The 17285-nt window shown below is 36.0% G+C and overlaps 3 protein-coding genes across 3 annotated transcripts; 1 reads left to right on the forward strand and 2 right to left on the reverse strand.

Moving 5' to 3' along the window:
• Positions 1-3302: 3302 nt before the first annotated feature.
• Positions 3303-9459, reverse strand: HELRODRAFT_78915 (hypothetical protein; the record flags this gene model as incomplete). Its single annotated transcript, XM_009019067.1, has 11 exons — positions 3303-3538; positions 4176-4291; positions 4399-4495; positions 4885-4976; positions 5637-5779; positions 6112-6274; positions 6668-6867; positions 7150-7367; positions 7481-7747; positions 8329-8416; positions 9418-9459. 11 exons carry the CDS (start codon positions 9457-9459, stop codon positions 3303-3305), a joined length of 1662 nt encoding a protein of 553 aa, XP_009017315.1.
• A 1319-nt stretch (positions 9460-10778) lies between these two features.
• HELRODRAFT_78629 (hypothetical protein) lies at positions 10779-12267 on the reverse strand (the record flags this gene model as incomplete). Its single annotated transcript, XM_009019068.1, has 4 exons — positions 10779-11062; positions 11236-11399; positions 11568-11671; positions 12037-12267. The coding sequence occupies 4 exons, from the start codon at positions 12265-12267 to the stop codon at positions 10779-10781; spliced, it is 783 nt and encodes a 260-aa protein (XP_009017316.1).
• A 581-nt stretch (positions 12268-12848) lies between these two features.
• HELRODRAFT_78945 (hypothetical protein) lies at positions 12849-13028 on the forward strand (the record flags this gene model as incomplete). Its single annotated transcript, XM_009019069.1, has 1 exon — positions 12849-13028. The coding sequence occupies one exon, from the start codon at positions 12849-12851 to the stop codon at positions 13026-13028; it is 180 nt and encodes a 59-aa protein (XP_009017317.1).
• Between the last annotated feature and the right edge of the window lie 4257 nt (positions 13029-17285).

The raw sequence follows: 17285 nt of genomic DNA on the forward strand, positions 1-17285 counted from the left end.
ACCATCATCGTGATTATTGTTGAAATCATTTTTTATAATAATTATTATCATCACATCATCGTTGTTCAGCAAGTTAGCATAGAGGGTAGAAGTGGCCATGTCTCACGTTGATATTGCTTGATGACCTAGTTCAAATACCAGCTGTCCGAAACTTAAAAACCATCATAGGCGTATGATGCGGTGCTTGTGCGTGCGTACGTGATGGTATGCCACGTATGGAGTGGTGTGGATAGTGTACAGCTTTTGTGTTGCGAAGGTTCGACTGTATGAGTGATAATGGAAGCAGTTTTGCAAATGTCGGAGCTGCGTGATGAAAGACTTAAAAGTTATTATCGTTTAAATCGTCATCATCATTATTACAAAATTATCACATCATTATTATCATCAAAATCAGTATCACTTTTACTATCGCCAGTAAGAACAAAACCAGAACAACCGCAAACAACCACCAAACACGACAACAACAACAACAACAACAACAGTAACGACAAACAGCAGCAACTCCGCAACAACAAACAAAATCAATGCTAACATCAAAAATCTAACATCAACAACAACACTAAAAAGACGAACAGAAACAACAACGCTACAACATCAATGCTAACATAAACGAACTTATTTCAAAAACAACAATAACAACACTAAGAAGAACAACAACAGCGCTCTAGCATCTATACTAACATCAACAAATTAATCTCAAAAACATTAACAACAACAACTCAACCTGTTGTTTCTGCCTGACGACAATGGCAGGATTGGTGTAGAGTATTGGCACTGTGCAACAACACCTCCAGTCGATCGCCTTCAACAAACATTCATAATCCACCATGCCATTGCTGTCTGCAACGCTGATTATTTGATGGAAATCAAATCAATACACACACACACGCACATACACACACACACGCACATACACACACACACGCACACACACAATGGAGTACAAAATTTTACTCATGCGATGTGAACAAAATTGAGTCGGAACTAATCACAGCAATCATTTATAGATAAAGTTAATAACGGACAATCAAAATGAAAAGGATGTCCATTGGGGTAAGGTCAAATTTTTTGCAGAGATTTTGAGACTCTTGGCAAACATTGTTGGACAATTCAGTAAGAAGGATTAACCAACGCAACAATTGTTGGATGATTAAGTATGGTGTTGATTATTATTTGCAATGGAGTTGTTGGTGTTTGCGACTGTTAGCTCTTGGCAACGTTAATTGCTCATTATAATGACGATGACGACGACGAAGATGATGACGACGACGAAGATGATGATGACGACGAAGAAGATGATGATGACGAAGATGATGACGACGATAAAGAAGATGACGATGACGTCAACAGCATCCTAATTATTAATATTTATAACGACTGGGATCGAATGCATAGGAAATCCCCGCCAATCACATGCGATGTGTGTGTGTGTGTGTTTGTTTGTGTATGTGTGTTTGTATGTGTGAGTGTTGTTGATTCATCTGAGATGTCATAACTATTATCGTTGATGTAATCATCATTATCACCATCGTCATCCCCATCATCTTCATCATCATCATGACAACTGACTGATCTAGCACATCCCTTATCCTCTCCATGAAGACAGGAACCTTGTGTGCCTTGAAGATCGTCATCATCGACTCCTTCGATAGCAGGCCTGAGCTGGTGGTGATGATGATGATGATGACGCTGTGATGACGCTGGTGATGATTGTGATGGTGGTGTTATTGGTGATGATTAATGTAGTGATGATGACGCTTGTGATGATGATTGTGATGATGATGGTGGTGGTGATGGTGATAAAACAGATGAGAAAGCTGATAATAAGAATGTAAAAAAAACTTGATGTTAAGAACATAAATTGAATGATGAACATGATGACCAGACTGAAATTTTGTGAAAATAATGATAACAATGAAGTAGATGGAAAAATCAATCATTCAATCAATCACTCAACGAGTCAATCAATTTTTAAACAATCAACCAACCAATCAATCAATAAGCCAACCAGCCAACCAACCAATAAGCCAACCAATCAATAAACCAATCAATCAATGAACCTACCAATCGACCAATTAGCCAACCAATCAATAAACCACCCAACCAACCAACCAACCAACTAACCAACCAAACAACCAACAAAACCAACCAACCAACCAACCAGACTGCAGACCAACAACCAACCTGGCTAATGTAAGATAATCATGCTCGTTGAGACTGACGGTACATCCATCACCACAAACCACAGCCCCTCCGCAATTTTTAGAGCGAAGAATATTATCGCCGCCGAAAACGTTACCACTACCTCCACAGCCACAACCATTACTACAATTACCATTACAACAACCGGTATTTCCACCACTACAGCCACTTTTACCACCATCGCAGTTACCACAGCCACCACTGCTACCTTTGCAGTTACCACAACCGTCTCTACCACTTCCAGTTTCACCACCTCGATCTACTGAGGTCAGAATCTTGTTGACCCTGCCCACGCTCTGACCAATCACATCTTTGAATTGTTCGTACGGCATGCAGGCTTCCGATCGCAGTAGTTCGAGGTCTCTTTTTATCTGTGTGCGTGTGTACGCGCATTCATTCATTAGTCCATCCGTTTATTTTTCAGTCCGTCTATCCATTCATTCATCCATCCTTAGATCCATCGGCATCCATCTATCCATCTATCCATCCATCCATCTATCCATCCATCTATCCATCCATCCATCCATCCATCCATCTATCACCGACCTCTTTATTTTCCAGTATCGGAACCAACTTCCGCAAACTTTTCCGCCAGTCAGACTGAGGAAACTGAAGAGCGCGTGAACAAGTGAGCGTACATGCATTATGAATGAATGAATTAATTAATTAATTAATTAAAAATGAATGAATGAATGAATGAATGAATGAATGAATGAATGAATGAATGAATGAATGAACGATTGAAAAACCATTACAAAAAACGAGTTGAAAGAATAAGAAAATGAGTAAACTTCGTAGATGAATGATAAAAAAGTAAAACCTGAAATAAAGTTAAGCGACTTTATAAAATTAAATTATACATTTCGGTGAATGGCGGAAGGAAATAAATCATTAATTGAATGAACGCATCAGCATATCAAATGAATATTCAGTAAACAACAAAACACTATATTAACAAACTCACACACACCACACATATACATCATATACACACACATCACACATAAACACACACAAACAGACACACCACACACACACACACACACACTACACACAAACACGCACACACACGAACACGCACACACACATACCACACATATTCACCACGCACACACACACACACACAAACACATACACACCTCATTACAATTCCTCTCCATGTAACTGAGCGCATACTCATCTGCCATGGTCAGTACAAATGAGTGACCACTATACACGATGACGCTGCCGATGTACAGATCCTCTTTACCGTAATATCGCGACAGCTCGCATTTGAACCTGGGCTGGTTCGGTTTGGGTATGCGTTGCCGGTAAGCAAACGTCCCTCCGATGTAACCTTATCAAGATTGTTGAATGATTGGTTGGTTGGTTGATTTGTTGGTAAATTAGTTGGTTGATTTGTTGGTTGATTGGTTGAATGATTGGTTATTTGGTTGATTGGTTGAATAATTTGTTGGTAGATTGATCGATAAATTGGTTGATTGCTTGGTTGGTTGATAGATTGATTAAACAAATAGATTGGTACATTAGATGTTATTAGTTTTCCAGGGGATTCTGTTTACAAGAAAATTACTCAATTAATGGAATGATTTGTTAACCGATCAGCCGAAATGAACAAAACATTAATCAAACAAATCATAGTGGCCATCATTTAAAAAACATTCAAGCGAAGGTTGAATGTTTTTTTAAATTTTTACATACATACATACATACATACATACATACATACATACATACATACATACATACATACATACATACATACATACATACATACATACATACATACATACATACATACATACATACATACATACATACATACATACATACATACATACATACATACATACATACATACATACATACATACATACATACATACATACATACATTCATACATACATACATACATACATACATACATACATACATACATACCCACAGACACACACGCACGCACACAGACATACCAGAATTATTAACTTTGACTTCAAAGATCTTGAAAGTGTCGTTGGTACGGAAGTAGAGGACGATGAACTTGCGCTGCGTGTCCGGTGCGAATGATGACATGAGGCAAGCTTCAAATCTGATGAGGATGGTGGTGGTGGTGGTGGTGGTGGTAGTGGTGGTGACGCTGGTGGCGAATATTGTGATGATGATTGTGATGATGATGAGGATAGTGATGATGATGACCTGAGTAGGTTACTGTCAAGAGCCCTCCTATCGTGGACAAAGAATTGGATGGCGTCATTGCTTCTGAGGGTCTCGGGGTGGAGGGTAAGGCAGTTGCCTGGGTGGGCAAGTTATTATTTACACATACACAGGTCAACCGATCAATCAACCTATCTATCGGTCAGTTACAACCTCCCCATCGCATATTATCACCCTTGTCAACATCTTAGCTTTCGTCATATCTACCATTCAATCAAGCTTTTTATTTCGAACTCATTCATTCATTTATTCATTCATTCATTCATTCATTTATTTATTCATTCATTCATTCATTCATTCATTCATTCATTCATTCATTCATTCATTCAATCATTTGTTTATTCAATAATGAATGAATGAATGAATGAATGAATAAATAAATGAATGAACGAATGAATGAATGAATGAATGAATGAATGAATGAATGAATGAATGAACGAATGAACGAATGGTTGGTAGGTGGCAGACCAGCAGAATCTTCTTCCGACCCGAATCCATTGTAGGGCGGTAGATGGCAGTACTTCTGCTTGTAGAGGTCAATGTGTTTTTTTAAACTGTCGCTCTCCTTGCAGTGGGGGGGGCATGCCCTGATGCCGGGGTCACACTCCGCCTTACCCTGCCCCTCTATCACCTTCATTTTGAGTTACGGCAGTGATGATGATGATAATCGTTTCGAAAACGATGATGACGACGATGACGAAAACGATGTAGAAATTGAGTGTCGATAAGTTGAATAGTTTTAATTGTTAGATTTCAAAATGTTTTGCTAAATTTTTTCACAAAATTCCTGCAAACGCAACGTCACCTGCTCCTCAACTCTACAACAGCAGCCTCCGCCGTGACCGCATACGCCACAAACACCGCCATCATCATCAGCACCTGCTCTTCTGAGGCCATCCTCATCATGGTCGTCCACCTCGTAGCGTGAGTTGCGGTTGAAAAAGTCCGGGTCAACATTCCGTGGGCAGGGGGTGGGAGTGAAATCAGCTGATTTGTTGGTTGGTGGTTTGTTTTTGATTGATTGATTGATCGATCGATCGATTGATTGATTTATTTATTTATATAGTCAAATGATTGATTATGTAAATTGAATCATACGAACAGCCAAGCAGCTCCTCGTTAATTAATTAATAACCAATAGATAAAATCAATCAACCAATCAATCAATTAAACAACCAATCAATCAATTAATCAATTAAACAACCGATCAACCAGCAAACGTACTTATCCCATATTTCTTCCTGTAATAATCCTTCGTGAAATTATCCATGCTATGAACGATGATCCTCCTGTTGTAGACGTTCAACGATGATCCGATCCGGATGTCAGAATCCAAATAAAAATCGTCGTAAGTTCTTCCCACCTGTTACAACGTGTGTGTGCGCGTGTGTGTGTGTGTGTGTGCGTTGTGTAACGCATAATTATTATTATGCGTTAGTATTATGTGCAATATTATAAAAATTATATTAGGTTGGAACTGCCTTTAGTTACTCCTCACATTATAAATCTTTCTTTCTTGGAAGAACGAACGAAATTGAGGTGACATAGACTCTATATTTAATTAACACATACACAAGAATACATTTTGTCACTTGGCAGATGTAAGATCGCTCGTGAGTAAATACCCAGCTTACAACGAGAGCCAAAAACAATAAACATGACTATAACGACAAAAACTGAACTTTGAATTCCGACCTCTAAAGGATCCATGAGATACCTGCTGGTCCACCCGGATTCTCCCAACACGTTCAACACGCTGTGCTTTGCCGTCGCTCCCACGTTCCTCATGGTCTCGGGCTTCTTTGGGACTTTAGAACGCTTCAGAAACCATGGAATCTTGTCGCGGCCGGAGTTCTGTCTGTCAGAGGAGTGGGATGTTGAATGGTTTATGGAAAGAATAAGGCAGTTTGTAAAGTGTTAACCAGAGTTGAAAAAGATTTTTTTGGGACAACCGTCGTTAGTTGGCATGAAGAATTTTTAATGTTTCATTATTATTGCAACAGTTTGTTGTTTCAGTCAGTGCAAACGTTTCATAATATTTTAGAATAATTTCCTTCGCCGCTTTCATCATTGTCCACATTCTCGTCAAACCTCAACGAACTTCCATCATATGGAAATTTTATTGGCATACTTTTGCATTTTTCAAATAATAGATAATAATTTACTAACATTCACGAAGATAATTATTTTCACAAAAGTAAATTGAGAACCATCACATCATAAAATTCTTTCCCCAAGTGACGGAACTTACGGCAGAACTTCAATAAGCTCGATGGTGTCGTCGGAGAGGAAGTAGTTCATGACGAACTGCCTCACGTCTCCAAACATGTTCTCCCTGTCATCCCAGTAGCAGTAGAACCTCAGGACGAAGGGGTCCCTCGTGAAAAACTGCATGGAACTCATCAGCTCGACATTTTCCGGTCGCTTCTTTCGTCCGTCCTTCTCTTGCATCTGATGGATGTTTCCAATAAGGACATTTTTATGTTGTTGTTGTCGTTGTAGTTGTTAATGTTGCGTTTCAAATGCTGCTCTAAATGTTGGTTCTACTGCTACTGTTGATGATGATTTGGTTTTAGCGTGTCAGCATGATATTTGTTGAAGAATTAAGCCAGTTTTGTATAAAGCACGCTTTCGTTTGTCACTTGATATGTGAAAATAATAACAAAATAAAAACACAATGAAAATTACTGAAGATTGAAAATTAAAAAATGAATGGAAACAAGAGTGGCGTACAATTTTTTTCTCGAAGGGTATGCTAGTGAAAGGGACGGGCCTTTTGAGTATGATGCCGATATTTTTGTAGAAAGACGATGTGAATGAATCGCAGTCGCAAATTTTGTAGACCCGGCCATAAATGTCAATCTCCGTTCCGAGGTTGAAGTCCTCCGCAGTGTAGTACAAGTGGCTGCATGGCTCTGGTTTGTGGATTCTGTGACGCTTCACTATGACGCCTTTCATGATGACGTTTTTTAATGTTTTAGATTTATAATAAGAATCATAAATCTAAACATAATTGTGCAACATTCAATAAACTTTGAAAATCTACACAATAATAAATTTTAACCTTGACACAGCCCAGTGTTCCTGATTCTTGGTTCTACAACCATCAGTGTATCGTCCTCCAAGAAAAAGTACAGTTTCACTTTCCTTATTCTGAACTGACCTTCTTTATGCTCAGTCACTGATTCCTGGAAATACCCATCGAAACTTAACACCTGCTTGTCGAAAGCAATCCATCTGGGAAGGCTGGAATTTCCGAGGCAGTTGCTACTTTTAGGGATGTGTGAGTAGGGTGGAGAGGTCCACTGGAAGCATGGTCTTTTGTCGCCCCCTATGCGGTTTAACAATTAGCCTATCAACATTTCCATTCAAACGCTTTAGAACTCGGTAGAAAGTTTTACGAAATTGATTTTTTGCATAAATTTTTTTATTTAAGCAAAATAATTTAAAGCTGTCCATAAAGGATGTCGTGTGTTAAAAGAGAGAAGAAGGTGGGTCAAAAAATTGGTGACAAAGGGTAGGGGTCAAAAGTTCATGTGACATCCCGTTTTTCTTTGCCTTTTTTCAATTTCTATAGTGATTTGATAAAAATATTGCAAAACATAATTTTATCAAAAAAGGTTAACAAATTTCAAATTGAAATTTTTTTACATGTTTCAAGAAATTTCCTTTCATCTGTGAAGTTATGTTACGTTTTTATTTGGAGTCAAGGTTGTTAGATACCGTAGTTTGCATTGGAACATTTTAAATTGCTAGCAACTAGATGGTAACTTTCAAGAGAGAGGGAGTCAAAAAATTGTTGGTATGGGGGTCTAAAAATTTGTGACAGTTTGTGGAAAGGGGGAGGAGGAAGTATAGAAACGCAAAAAATGCGACATACTTTATAGATATAACCTTATTGAAAATTATAACCTATTCCAGGTTTCCACATTCCAACCTCCAGAGGCATTCCACAGTAATTGTCTAAGTAGTGAGGTTTGTGAAAGTTTGTTTTGCCCAACTGGAAAATTTGCAGAAGAAAAAAATTTTGTAAATTAGGATGTTATTTGCAGTCATTTATTCATTTCACAGCACATAATTATGCAGGAAATGTTATCATCTTCAAAAATTAGATTCTTTCACTCGAACATTATTCAAAACTTTTGGGCCTCACATTGGACACTATACCGTCACTCTTGCAACATCACAAATTGGCAGCATCTAAGGCCACAAAACGCAACAATATATTAAAAGCGCTCAGTGGAACCATCTCTGGCCAGGATAAAGAAACCCTGCTGCAAACCTACAAGACCACCGGCCGTTCGATAATAGAATATGCCAACCCCGTTTGGCCTCCACTGACGTTCTATCCCTACTTCAATAAATTAGGACAAAGCACACAGAATGCTGCCATACGGGTGATAACCGGTTGCTGCAACATAGCATCGGAACATCATCTACATTCAGAATGCAAGATGCTCTTTGTAAGGCAGCACACGGGTCTCCTCTCATCTCAGTTCCTTCAACAGTGTCACAACTCGAGCCACCCCTGCCACATTATACAAACAAGCCACGTTTCTTTCGTAACATTAAAGATACCACCCGTTTAGAGTATCAACAGATGTTACAACCGGTGCTCCCTGTGGTCATCAACAACACCTCGCTAAAGGCAGCATCAGTCACCCTACACAGCAACGACACCATACACGCTTCAGAATCGTCTCAGGCCGCTGAAATAAACAAGGTAGAAGAAAAGATGCCCAGAGCCTTAAGAAGAACGTTGGACCAACTCCACTCAGGTCACTGCATCCTAATAAACAGTTATAATGCTAAAATTGACACCAGATACACCAAAAGATGCCCTCTCTGCCGGCAACATCATCCGGATGATGTACCCCCCCCCATCCATTCAACTGTCCCAGCAAACTGGCTCCAACCATGCCTGAGTCTTCAGTCAGATGTCTGAAGTAGGGCAACAACAACAACAGACCAACATTAACAAGGCAATGTATTAATACTTACCGACGTGTTGAAGCTAAATCCTGGCAAAAACGGTAACGACATTTTGACCAAACAATTTAATTATAAGTTTTCAAGAACTAATGAATTTAATTTTTACAGACGAACTATTTTTAATCACGATGTCTCGTTCGAATATATTTTTTCGAATAACCCGCCCAAGCAAGTCGTTGCTTATTTATTGTGGACGTCATTTCGATACAACTAACATCTCACTGAAATTTATTTACTTTATTCAAAATGTTCGTTGACTGTTGTTGTTTGCTATTTTGTGCCATGTCTTGATTCAAAAAAATTCTATTTATTATTCTGTTCTCTTTTGTTTCCTACTTTTTTCTCTTTATTCTTGATGCTAAACATCATGTTCTTCTTGAGATTTTCACGAGTTTTAAAATTTTCGCTTATCTTACTATATATAGAGTACATGGTTCTTTTATTTTTAGTTTTATGCAAGTTGACTGAAAGCTGTATTTAGTCATTTTAACGTTTTAACTTTTGTAAAATCTGTCCATTAAATTTTGGTTAAATTGTTTTTACTATTGTTTATAGCAGCAGAGTTTTATTTACTAACATCTTTCTTTTACTTTTTGCTAAAGTTACCATTCGTTTAACTGTCTTTTGTTGTCCCTCGCCTCAATCTCTGACCCCACATAACTTCAGGGATAGTAAATGCCTTTCTATTTATTTCTGTATTACGTTGATTAAACTCTTGCACATTACTCATTCAACAATTAAAAGTTATTAACCCTGACCGCACTTGTCTCAGGGTTCATAGCGACTCAACTCGCACGAGAATATGCGTGAAAATAACTGCAGCGTGTGCGATGTACACGATTAGTGAGGATCATTCTGCATTTGAACCAGGTCACTGCCGCACAGCAGGACCTCATCTTCAACCGTCACGACGCATATTTAATATATCTATTCTAAATTTTGCGTCTTTTCTCAATCTTTCACTAATATTTTTCAATATTTGAAGAGTTTGGTTAGGAATTTGTGATGCATCACTTTTTGATTGAGTTGAACTGGAATAATCAGTATTACATCACATTTATTAATAAAAAGGACAAAGATATCCAACAAAGCTAATAACATTTCAATGACAATATAACAAAAAAATATCAAAACGTTTTGAAACAACTTCTCAATATATAAAAGTTATATTTCCGTTCTGAAACAAAGCAGCAGAGGCAACTCAACAAAGCATGAATACTGACTATTAAACGATATGCAAACATTTTAATAAAATAATTAAACAAAAAATTTAAAAACAATTTCACAAAATATATATTTCATTTATTTGGTAAATGCATTTCACTTTTTCAAAATGTGTCCTCTAAACTTATTAGTTGTCGATCACCGACTCATAAGTCCTCCCTGTACGTTCCATGCAACTCCCAGTTAAACTCCTCCCAGAACTTTACCAGTGCATCAACTTTCTTCCAATCCACCAAATACCAGAAGTCCTCAACATGCTCCACCCTTTTATACTGGTGCTTCAAGTAGTATGCATGCTCCCATACGTCGATCACAAGAAGTGGGAGGAGCTTGAAAGTGATAGGTGAATCTTGATTGGATGAAGAAACTATTCTAAGACGACCTTCTGATCCATCAAAATTTGGTTTCTCTGACACTAACCAGACATATCCTGTAAATTTTATAATAAACGTCAATCTAATATTGAACATTTAAACTCTTTAAAAATAATTGAGAGCCCTTAAACTCTCAACAAATTTTTCAATACGATAATAGGTTCCTACATAAAATTTGAATGTATAGTAGCTGGAAAATAGTATTTCCATAGAAAACATAATTAAACACCTGAACCAAATAATTTCAATGCTTCTGCAGTGAACTTGTTTTTGAACTCATCAAAACTGTCAAAGTCTGATTTGATCCTCTCAAGCAGATGACCCTCTGGAAGTCTCAACTGCTTGCTCGGGTTCGGTGACAAGATGCTCCAATAAAGTGCATGATTGACATATCTAATGGATGAATGATTACATTTTATATATATTACAATACATTATCCTAAAAAATTTTTAAAATTTATTATTACCTTATTTAGGTAAGTAGGTAAATATTATTATAATATAAAAAAATTATGCAGACAATAATAATTACAAATATTTCAATACATAAATATAACTAACCCTCCGACATTATTGAGAATGCTTATTTCTAAATCATGAGGCACTTTATTGAGATTTTGTAAGATTTGATACAAGGACTGATATGGAAGCTTGCTTGAAACTGACTGCTCAAATTAACAACAATTAAATAATTAATTTAATTAAAATAATCTTATTGATAACAAATAAAATTTAAACTGATGCTGAATATAATATTAATAAAAATAAATTGACATATAATTAATATACAACATATAACAAAAAATATATATATATAACTAATTTAATTTAATAAATTATTAATAATTAAACTTTACTAAATTTAATTTTAAATTCAGTTCAATTGGTTTAGTTCATTCCACATTGACCTATCATATTATATTATATTATAAATTACCATTAATATTTAAATATCATCTTCATAAAAAATTAATGAAATATTTCATATAAAAAATAATAATCTATCTATAATTAATAATCCTAATCATACTGAACGCCATTTTTGCAGAAATTCATTCATCTTTTTTCTGTAAGATTCATGGTGGCCGTTGTAATGCGCCCTCACAGTGGCCCCGTCAATGTAAGGTTCCAAATCATCAAAGTCGTACTCTAACTTAGGCAGAGGATACTCAATCAGATTTTCGGCAGGTACTTCGTGTGGAGATAATGAAAAGGAATTTTGCACACAAAATAACAAAACGATCAAATGAGAAAAGTGCATGTTGTTTCAAGCTCAAAATTTTACCAAAATAAATTTTCAAGTAATTTCTTATAGAACGAAAACTTTGGAGCGATAAAAAATTGTCAAAGTTTTAACACTTAAAAGTTAATTCGAGTTCAAAATCGTGTAGGTAGAAAAACTCCGAAGACAATTCAGTGTTCACGTTTAGCTTACGGTAGAACCAAGAACACCTTGTGAATAAGAAATAAACGGATACAAACATCGTTTAATATATTATTTCCAAAATTTTTATTAAAATTACATGTTCTACTAGCAGTGTGCTATGAAGACTATAAATGTTACAAATTTTCAAATAAAGAACCAATAAAATAAATAATTTAGAACTTGATAACGATTCCCATGGATGCAAATGCTTAGCAACTGAGAAACAGGTGATCGTGAAGTTGTTGACGCACATTTGCTTAAATTCTACCACAAATTCATCAGCCTAACGCTGTTAAACAAGTTAAAACTTATCTTTGAATGTTGCCGGTTTTATCATACATCTTTAAAACATTTAAAGTTTCAACTGATTTGAAGGAATACAGATGATTACAAAAGATTAACATACAAAATAAAAAATGTCTTACGCGCCTACAAAGTTGAAGGTCCCGAGAGGATTTCACTCGCTACTGGAAAAGTTCTGCATTGAAGTTCTCAGAACGCAGCCCGATGACATCCATACATTTGGGGCTTTCTATTTCGCTGATCTTCTGGAGAAAAGAGAAGGTGTGTATGTGTGTGTGTTTGTGTGTGTGTAATTTTGTGTAAGTATATGTGTATATGACTTGTGTGGGCATGTATGTTTGTGTGAGCGCGTGTTAGTTTGTGTTTACGAGTGTTTGTTCTTACGTGTATTGTGTATGTATTTGTATGCGATTTATGTGTGTGTAAGAGTGTATCAATATGTGTATGCGTGATTGTGTACCTTTCTACGTATACTGTTGGTTTCCTGTGTCTGTGCGTATTTCAATTCAATTCAACTTTATATGCAGACCAAAGTAAATTGAATGCATCTACGCATGTGCGTGTATGTGTGGTTGTTAGTGTGGTTGCATTCATGCATCTTTTAATGAAACGTACTGGAAAGAATAGATTGTAGTTGAGACTGTTGTTTAAATTATCTACTGATTAAATAAAGTCGAGAGAGAGTTAAGTTTTAATTGTTTAATTGTTTGTTAGTCCTCTTTTAACGTTAAATATTATTCGTGTAGTACATATTTTATTTTATTTTTGTTTAATTCGATAACTTGGTCAGTGAGGTAGCTCAGACGGTAGAAGAGTCGAAAACTGCTTCTCTGAAATCAAAAGACTATTTGCCATGCATGTATGATGCGACATTGCGAGTACTGCCGAATGTGTCTGTACGTCGTGTAGTGTAGTGTGGTGTGGACGTTGCAGCTTTTGTGGCCAAAATTGTAAGGAAAGAATGATACTTAAGCAATTCTCTGTATGTCAGAGCTCTACTGTAAATAAGAATTTAATGTAACCACTTCTTACTGGTTATATATTTTTGTTGTTTGTTTAATTTTTTATTCAATTTTAGTACAACATTTTAAATTGAGCAGCCGTCAAGATTTGTACCACCATCTTGTTTTGTTCAAAGGTAATAAAAATAAATCAAATGTATTAATTGAACGAAACGACAAAACGCATAAACGTGCAGACGAGCAAACATCGCGATGAACGAATGAACAATCATCAGAAGGAATCAAAAAAGGAAACAAATCGACAGAAACAAAGAAACGACAAAATCACAAAATTGAATGAAATGATGGAAAGATGCATTGACGAATGATTATAGTAAGAATGATGGATGGATGAATCGATGATGAATGAATGAATGAATGCCTCCTAACTACATTAAATTCCCCAACAATGCATAATCCACAAATGTAAAGGCACAGGTATAATTCAGTGCCCGCCACCTGTCTTAAAGAATTTTTTTCTTCTCGAAAATTCTTTCATCGGATTTACTCAGCGTGCCACCATCATTTGAGTTTCATTACAATCAGAGTTTTTATTTGTGGTGGTGAGGTTGATAGTGGTTATAACATGATCAATGATATCATTGATATCACTATCTTGAGTATTTTATCATCGTTCTAATATGAGTACCTTTATCAATATCATTTGTAATCATCCTTATCATTCACTATCTCAAAACAATTTAACATCATCATCATCATCGTCGTCGTCGTCATCATCGTCTTACAGCTCCTAACATTATTGCCACATTTTTTATTTCACTAACATTATTATATACCTATTATTACTTTTTCTTACCGGAGCACAATCATCATCGTCTTCGTCGTCATCATCGTCGTCGTCATCATCATTACCATCATCAAACCATGCACATACGTATATCATTACAATTTTTATCATCATTAAAGTTTTAGAAAGAGTCATCACCCTAATTAACATCATCGTCATTAACATATTTATCACAGATGCCGTGATTTATCGTTATTAATCTCACTGACGTCACTGTCGCCATCATCATCATCATCACAAGCGATAATTGTCACGATTTTCGTCATCATCATCACCATTACCATAGACATGCATCATCATCATCATCACAAATAACATCATCATCACAAATAACATCATCATCGTCACAAATAACATCATCATCATCATCACAAATGCCATCATCATCACAAATACCATCATCATCATTATCACAAATAACATCATCATCATCACAAATAACATCATCATCACAAATAACATCATCATCACAAATAACATCATCATCATCACAACCAACATCATCATCATCACAACCAACATCATCTTCCTCCTTATCACAAATAAAGTCATTATCACCATCACAAATAACATCATCATCACCATTACAAATAACGTCATCATCATCATCACCTTTACCGCACGGCTCAGCTTAATATAAGTCTCCAATTTACATGTAGTACTTCAGTCGGCTCCCATTCTGTGATTACATCACATAAATTGAAGTGTTAAAGCTGCTGCTGCTGCTGATACTACTACTACTACTACTGCTGATACTACTACCAATACTGCTGCTACTATTACTACAACTACTACTACTACCGTTGTAATGTTGTTTCACTAATAATGGTTTTTTGAAAATTGAAAAAAAAACTCTGCCAAAAAAGGATGTCAGTTTTTTATATCAAAATGGCCCCTCAAGTCAAAGTTTTTTCTCCACCCCCCTTCGTCAAAATGGTTATCCCTATTCACCCCCATCAAAGTTGTCTGGATTGACCGGTGTATTTATTCATTCAGTTATATTGAAGTGAGAACCCGATCGAATAATTCTCTGCAGTGGAATGTGGTTTCGTGAAATTTGAATAACAAGTTCTATCCAAGGTGTCGAAATGATGATGAAGAAACTAATGTCGAACATTTACCATGATGGTTAAGTAACGACTGAAAATGATTGAGATGTTGGTGCTATTATTATTATTATTTTTTAATCATTATTATTATTTTATTAATATTATTATTATATACTTTGTAGGTTTTGCTCGGTCAAATTATTACATACAATAATGGTCATCACTGTCATCATCATCACTACCATCATCATCATCATCTTCATCACATCATCATTAATATCATCATCATCGTCGTCGTTAACATCACTACCGTCATCCACATTTTGAAATGTATCGCCACAGACAGCTATTTAAGCTGGTGCAAAATTTCTCAGTAGATGTACCAACAAACACACGCACACATACATACACGCGCGCACACACACACACACACTCTCAAAAACACACACATGTACACACACATGCACATACACCATTATATATGTATATAGTGAGAAAGAGAGGGAGAGAAAGACATCCATGTACGCATATTTAATAATGAACGAAGCACGTATGTATAAATGGTTTCAATTCCTCCAATATACAAAGGCATGCATGCATGCATGCATGAATGCATGAATGCATGAATGAATGAATGAGTGAGCGAGTGAATGAATGAATGAATGAATGAATGAATGAATGATGTGTATATATATATATATATAATGTACATATGAGCGTGTATGTATATAAATGCGATACGTACGCACGTGTAATTTGCGTATGAATATTTAGTACGTACAGACATACAAACGCAGATGTAGATAGACGTACACGTTGAACGCACACCTGCTACCATGTCATTTGTACACAAACAGTACCCCTCAGTACACGTGTACGTAAAGTTGAGTACACACATATTTGCTGTACACACGCACGTGCGTACGCCATACCATGACGACCCAGGGTGATTCAAGTATTAATGATACGCAGTATGGATGTTTTTCTGTGTGTGTGTGTGTGTGTGTGTGTGTGTGGTGTGTGTGGTGTATGAAGATGTTTGTATGTGTGTATGTAGATAGTTTTGTGTTTTTGATTGTGTATGTGTGTGTTTGCATGTTATGTTTGTATGTTTGCCTGTGCATTTAATTATGATTATATGTTTGTGTTGCTATGTTTTGGAATACATAAGTATGCTTGTGTTTATTGTCTGGTACGGTATTTATTTCGTTACGGTTTTCGGTTTCGGTTAAGCTATCAAACAATATTTCGGTTTGGTTACGGTTTTTGTTCCGAGCAAAATTTCGGTTTTTAACGGTTTTCGGTTACGGTTCAGTTCCGGTTCGATGCCCTGCTGTATAGTGACGTACGTAATGGCATACAAAATAGATACAAAACCTTCAAAATATACAGTTGCGTACAACTTATACAATTGTATGCAAAATATCCGATTGCATAACGGACACACAGTTACATATCCAATTCCAAATAGAATAGAAGTTTATAAAATTGACCAGATTGAGAAGTTTTTAATAATTACTTTCGTAATTTTAGATTAATGCATCAAAAATGTACTGGATGTGGTATCTCTCCCTCATTATATATATATATATATATATATATATATATATATATATATATATATATATATATATATATATATATATATATATGTGGGTAAATATTTCTACAATTTTATATATATTCTACCGA

This window comes from Helobdella robusta, assembly GCF_000326865.2.
Source record: "Helobdella robusta unplaced genomic scaffold HELROscaffold_23, whole genome shotgun sequence".
In the NCBI taxonomy this organism is placed as follows: Eukaryota; Metazoa; Annelida; class Clitellata; order Rhynchobdellida; family Glossiphoniidae; genus Helobdella; species Helobdella robusta.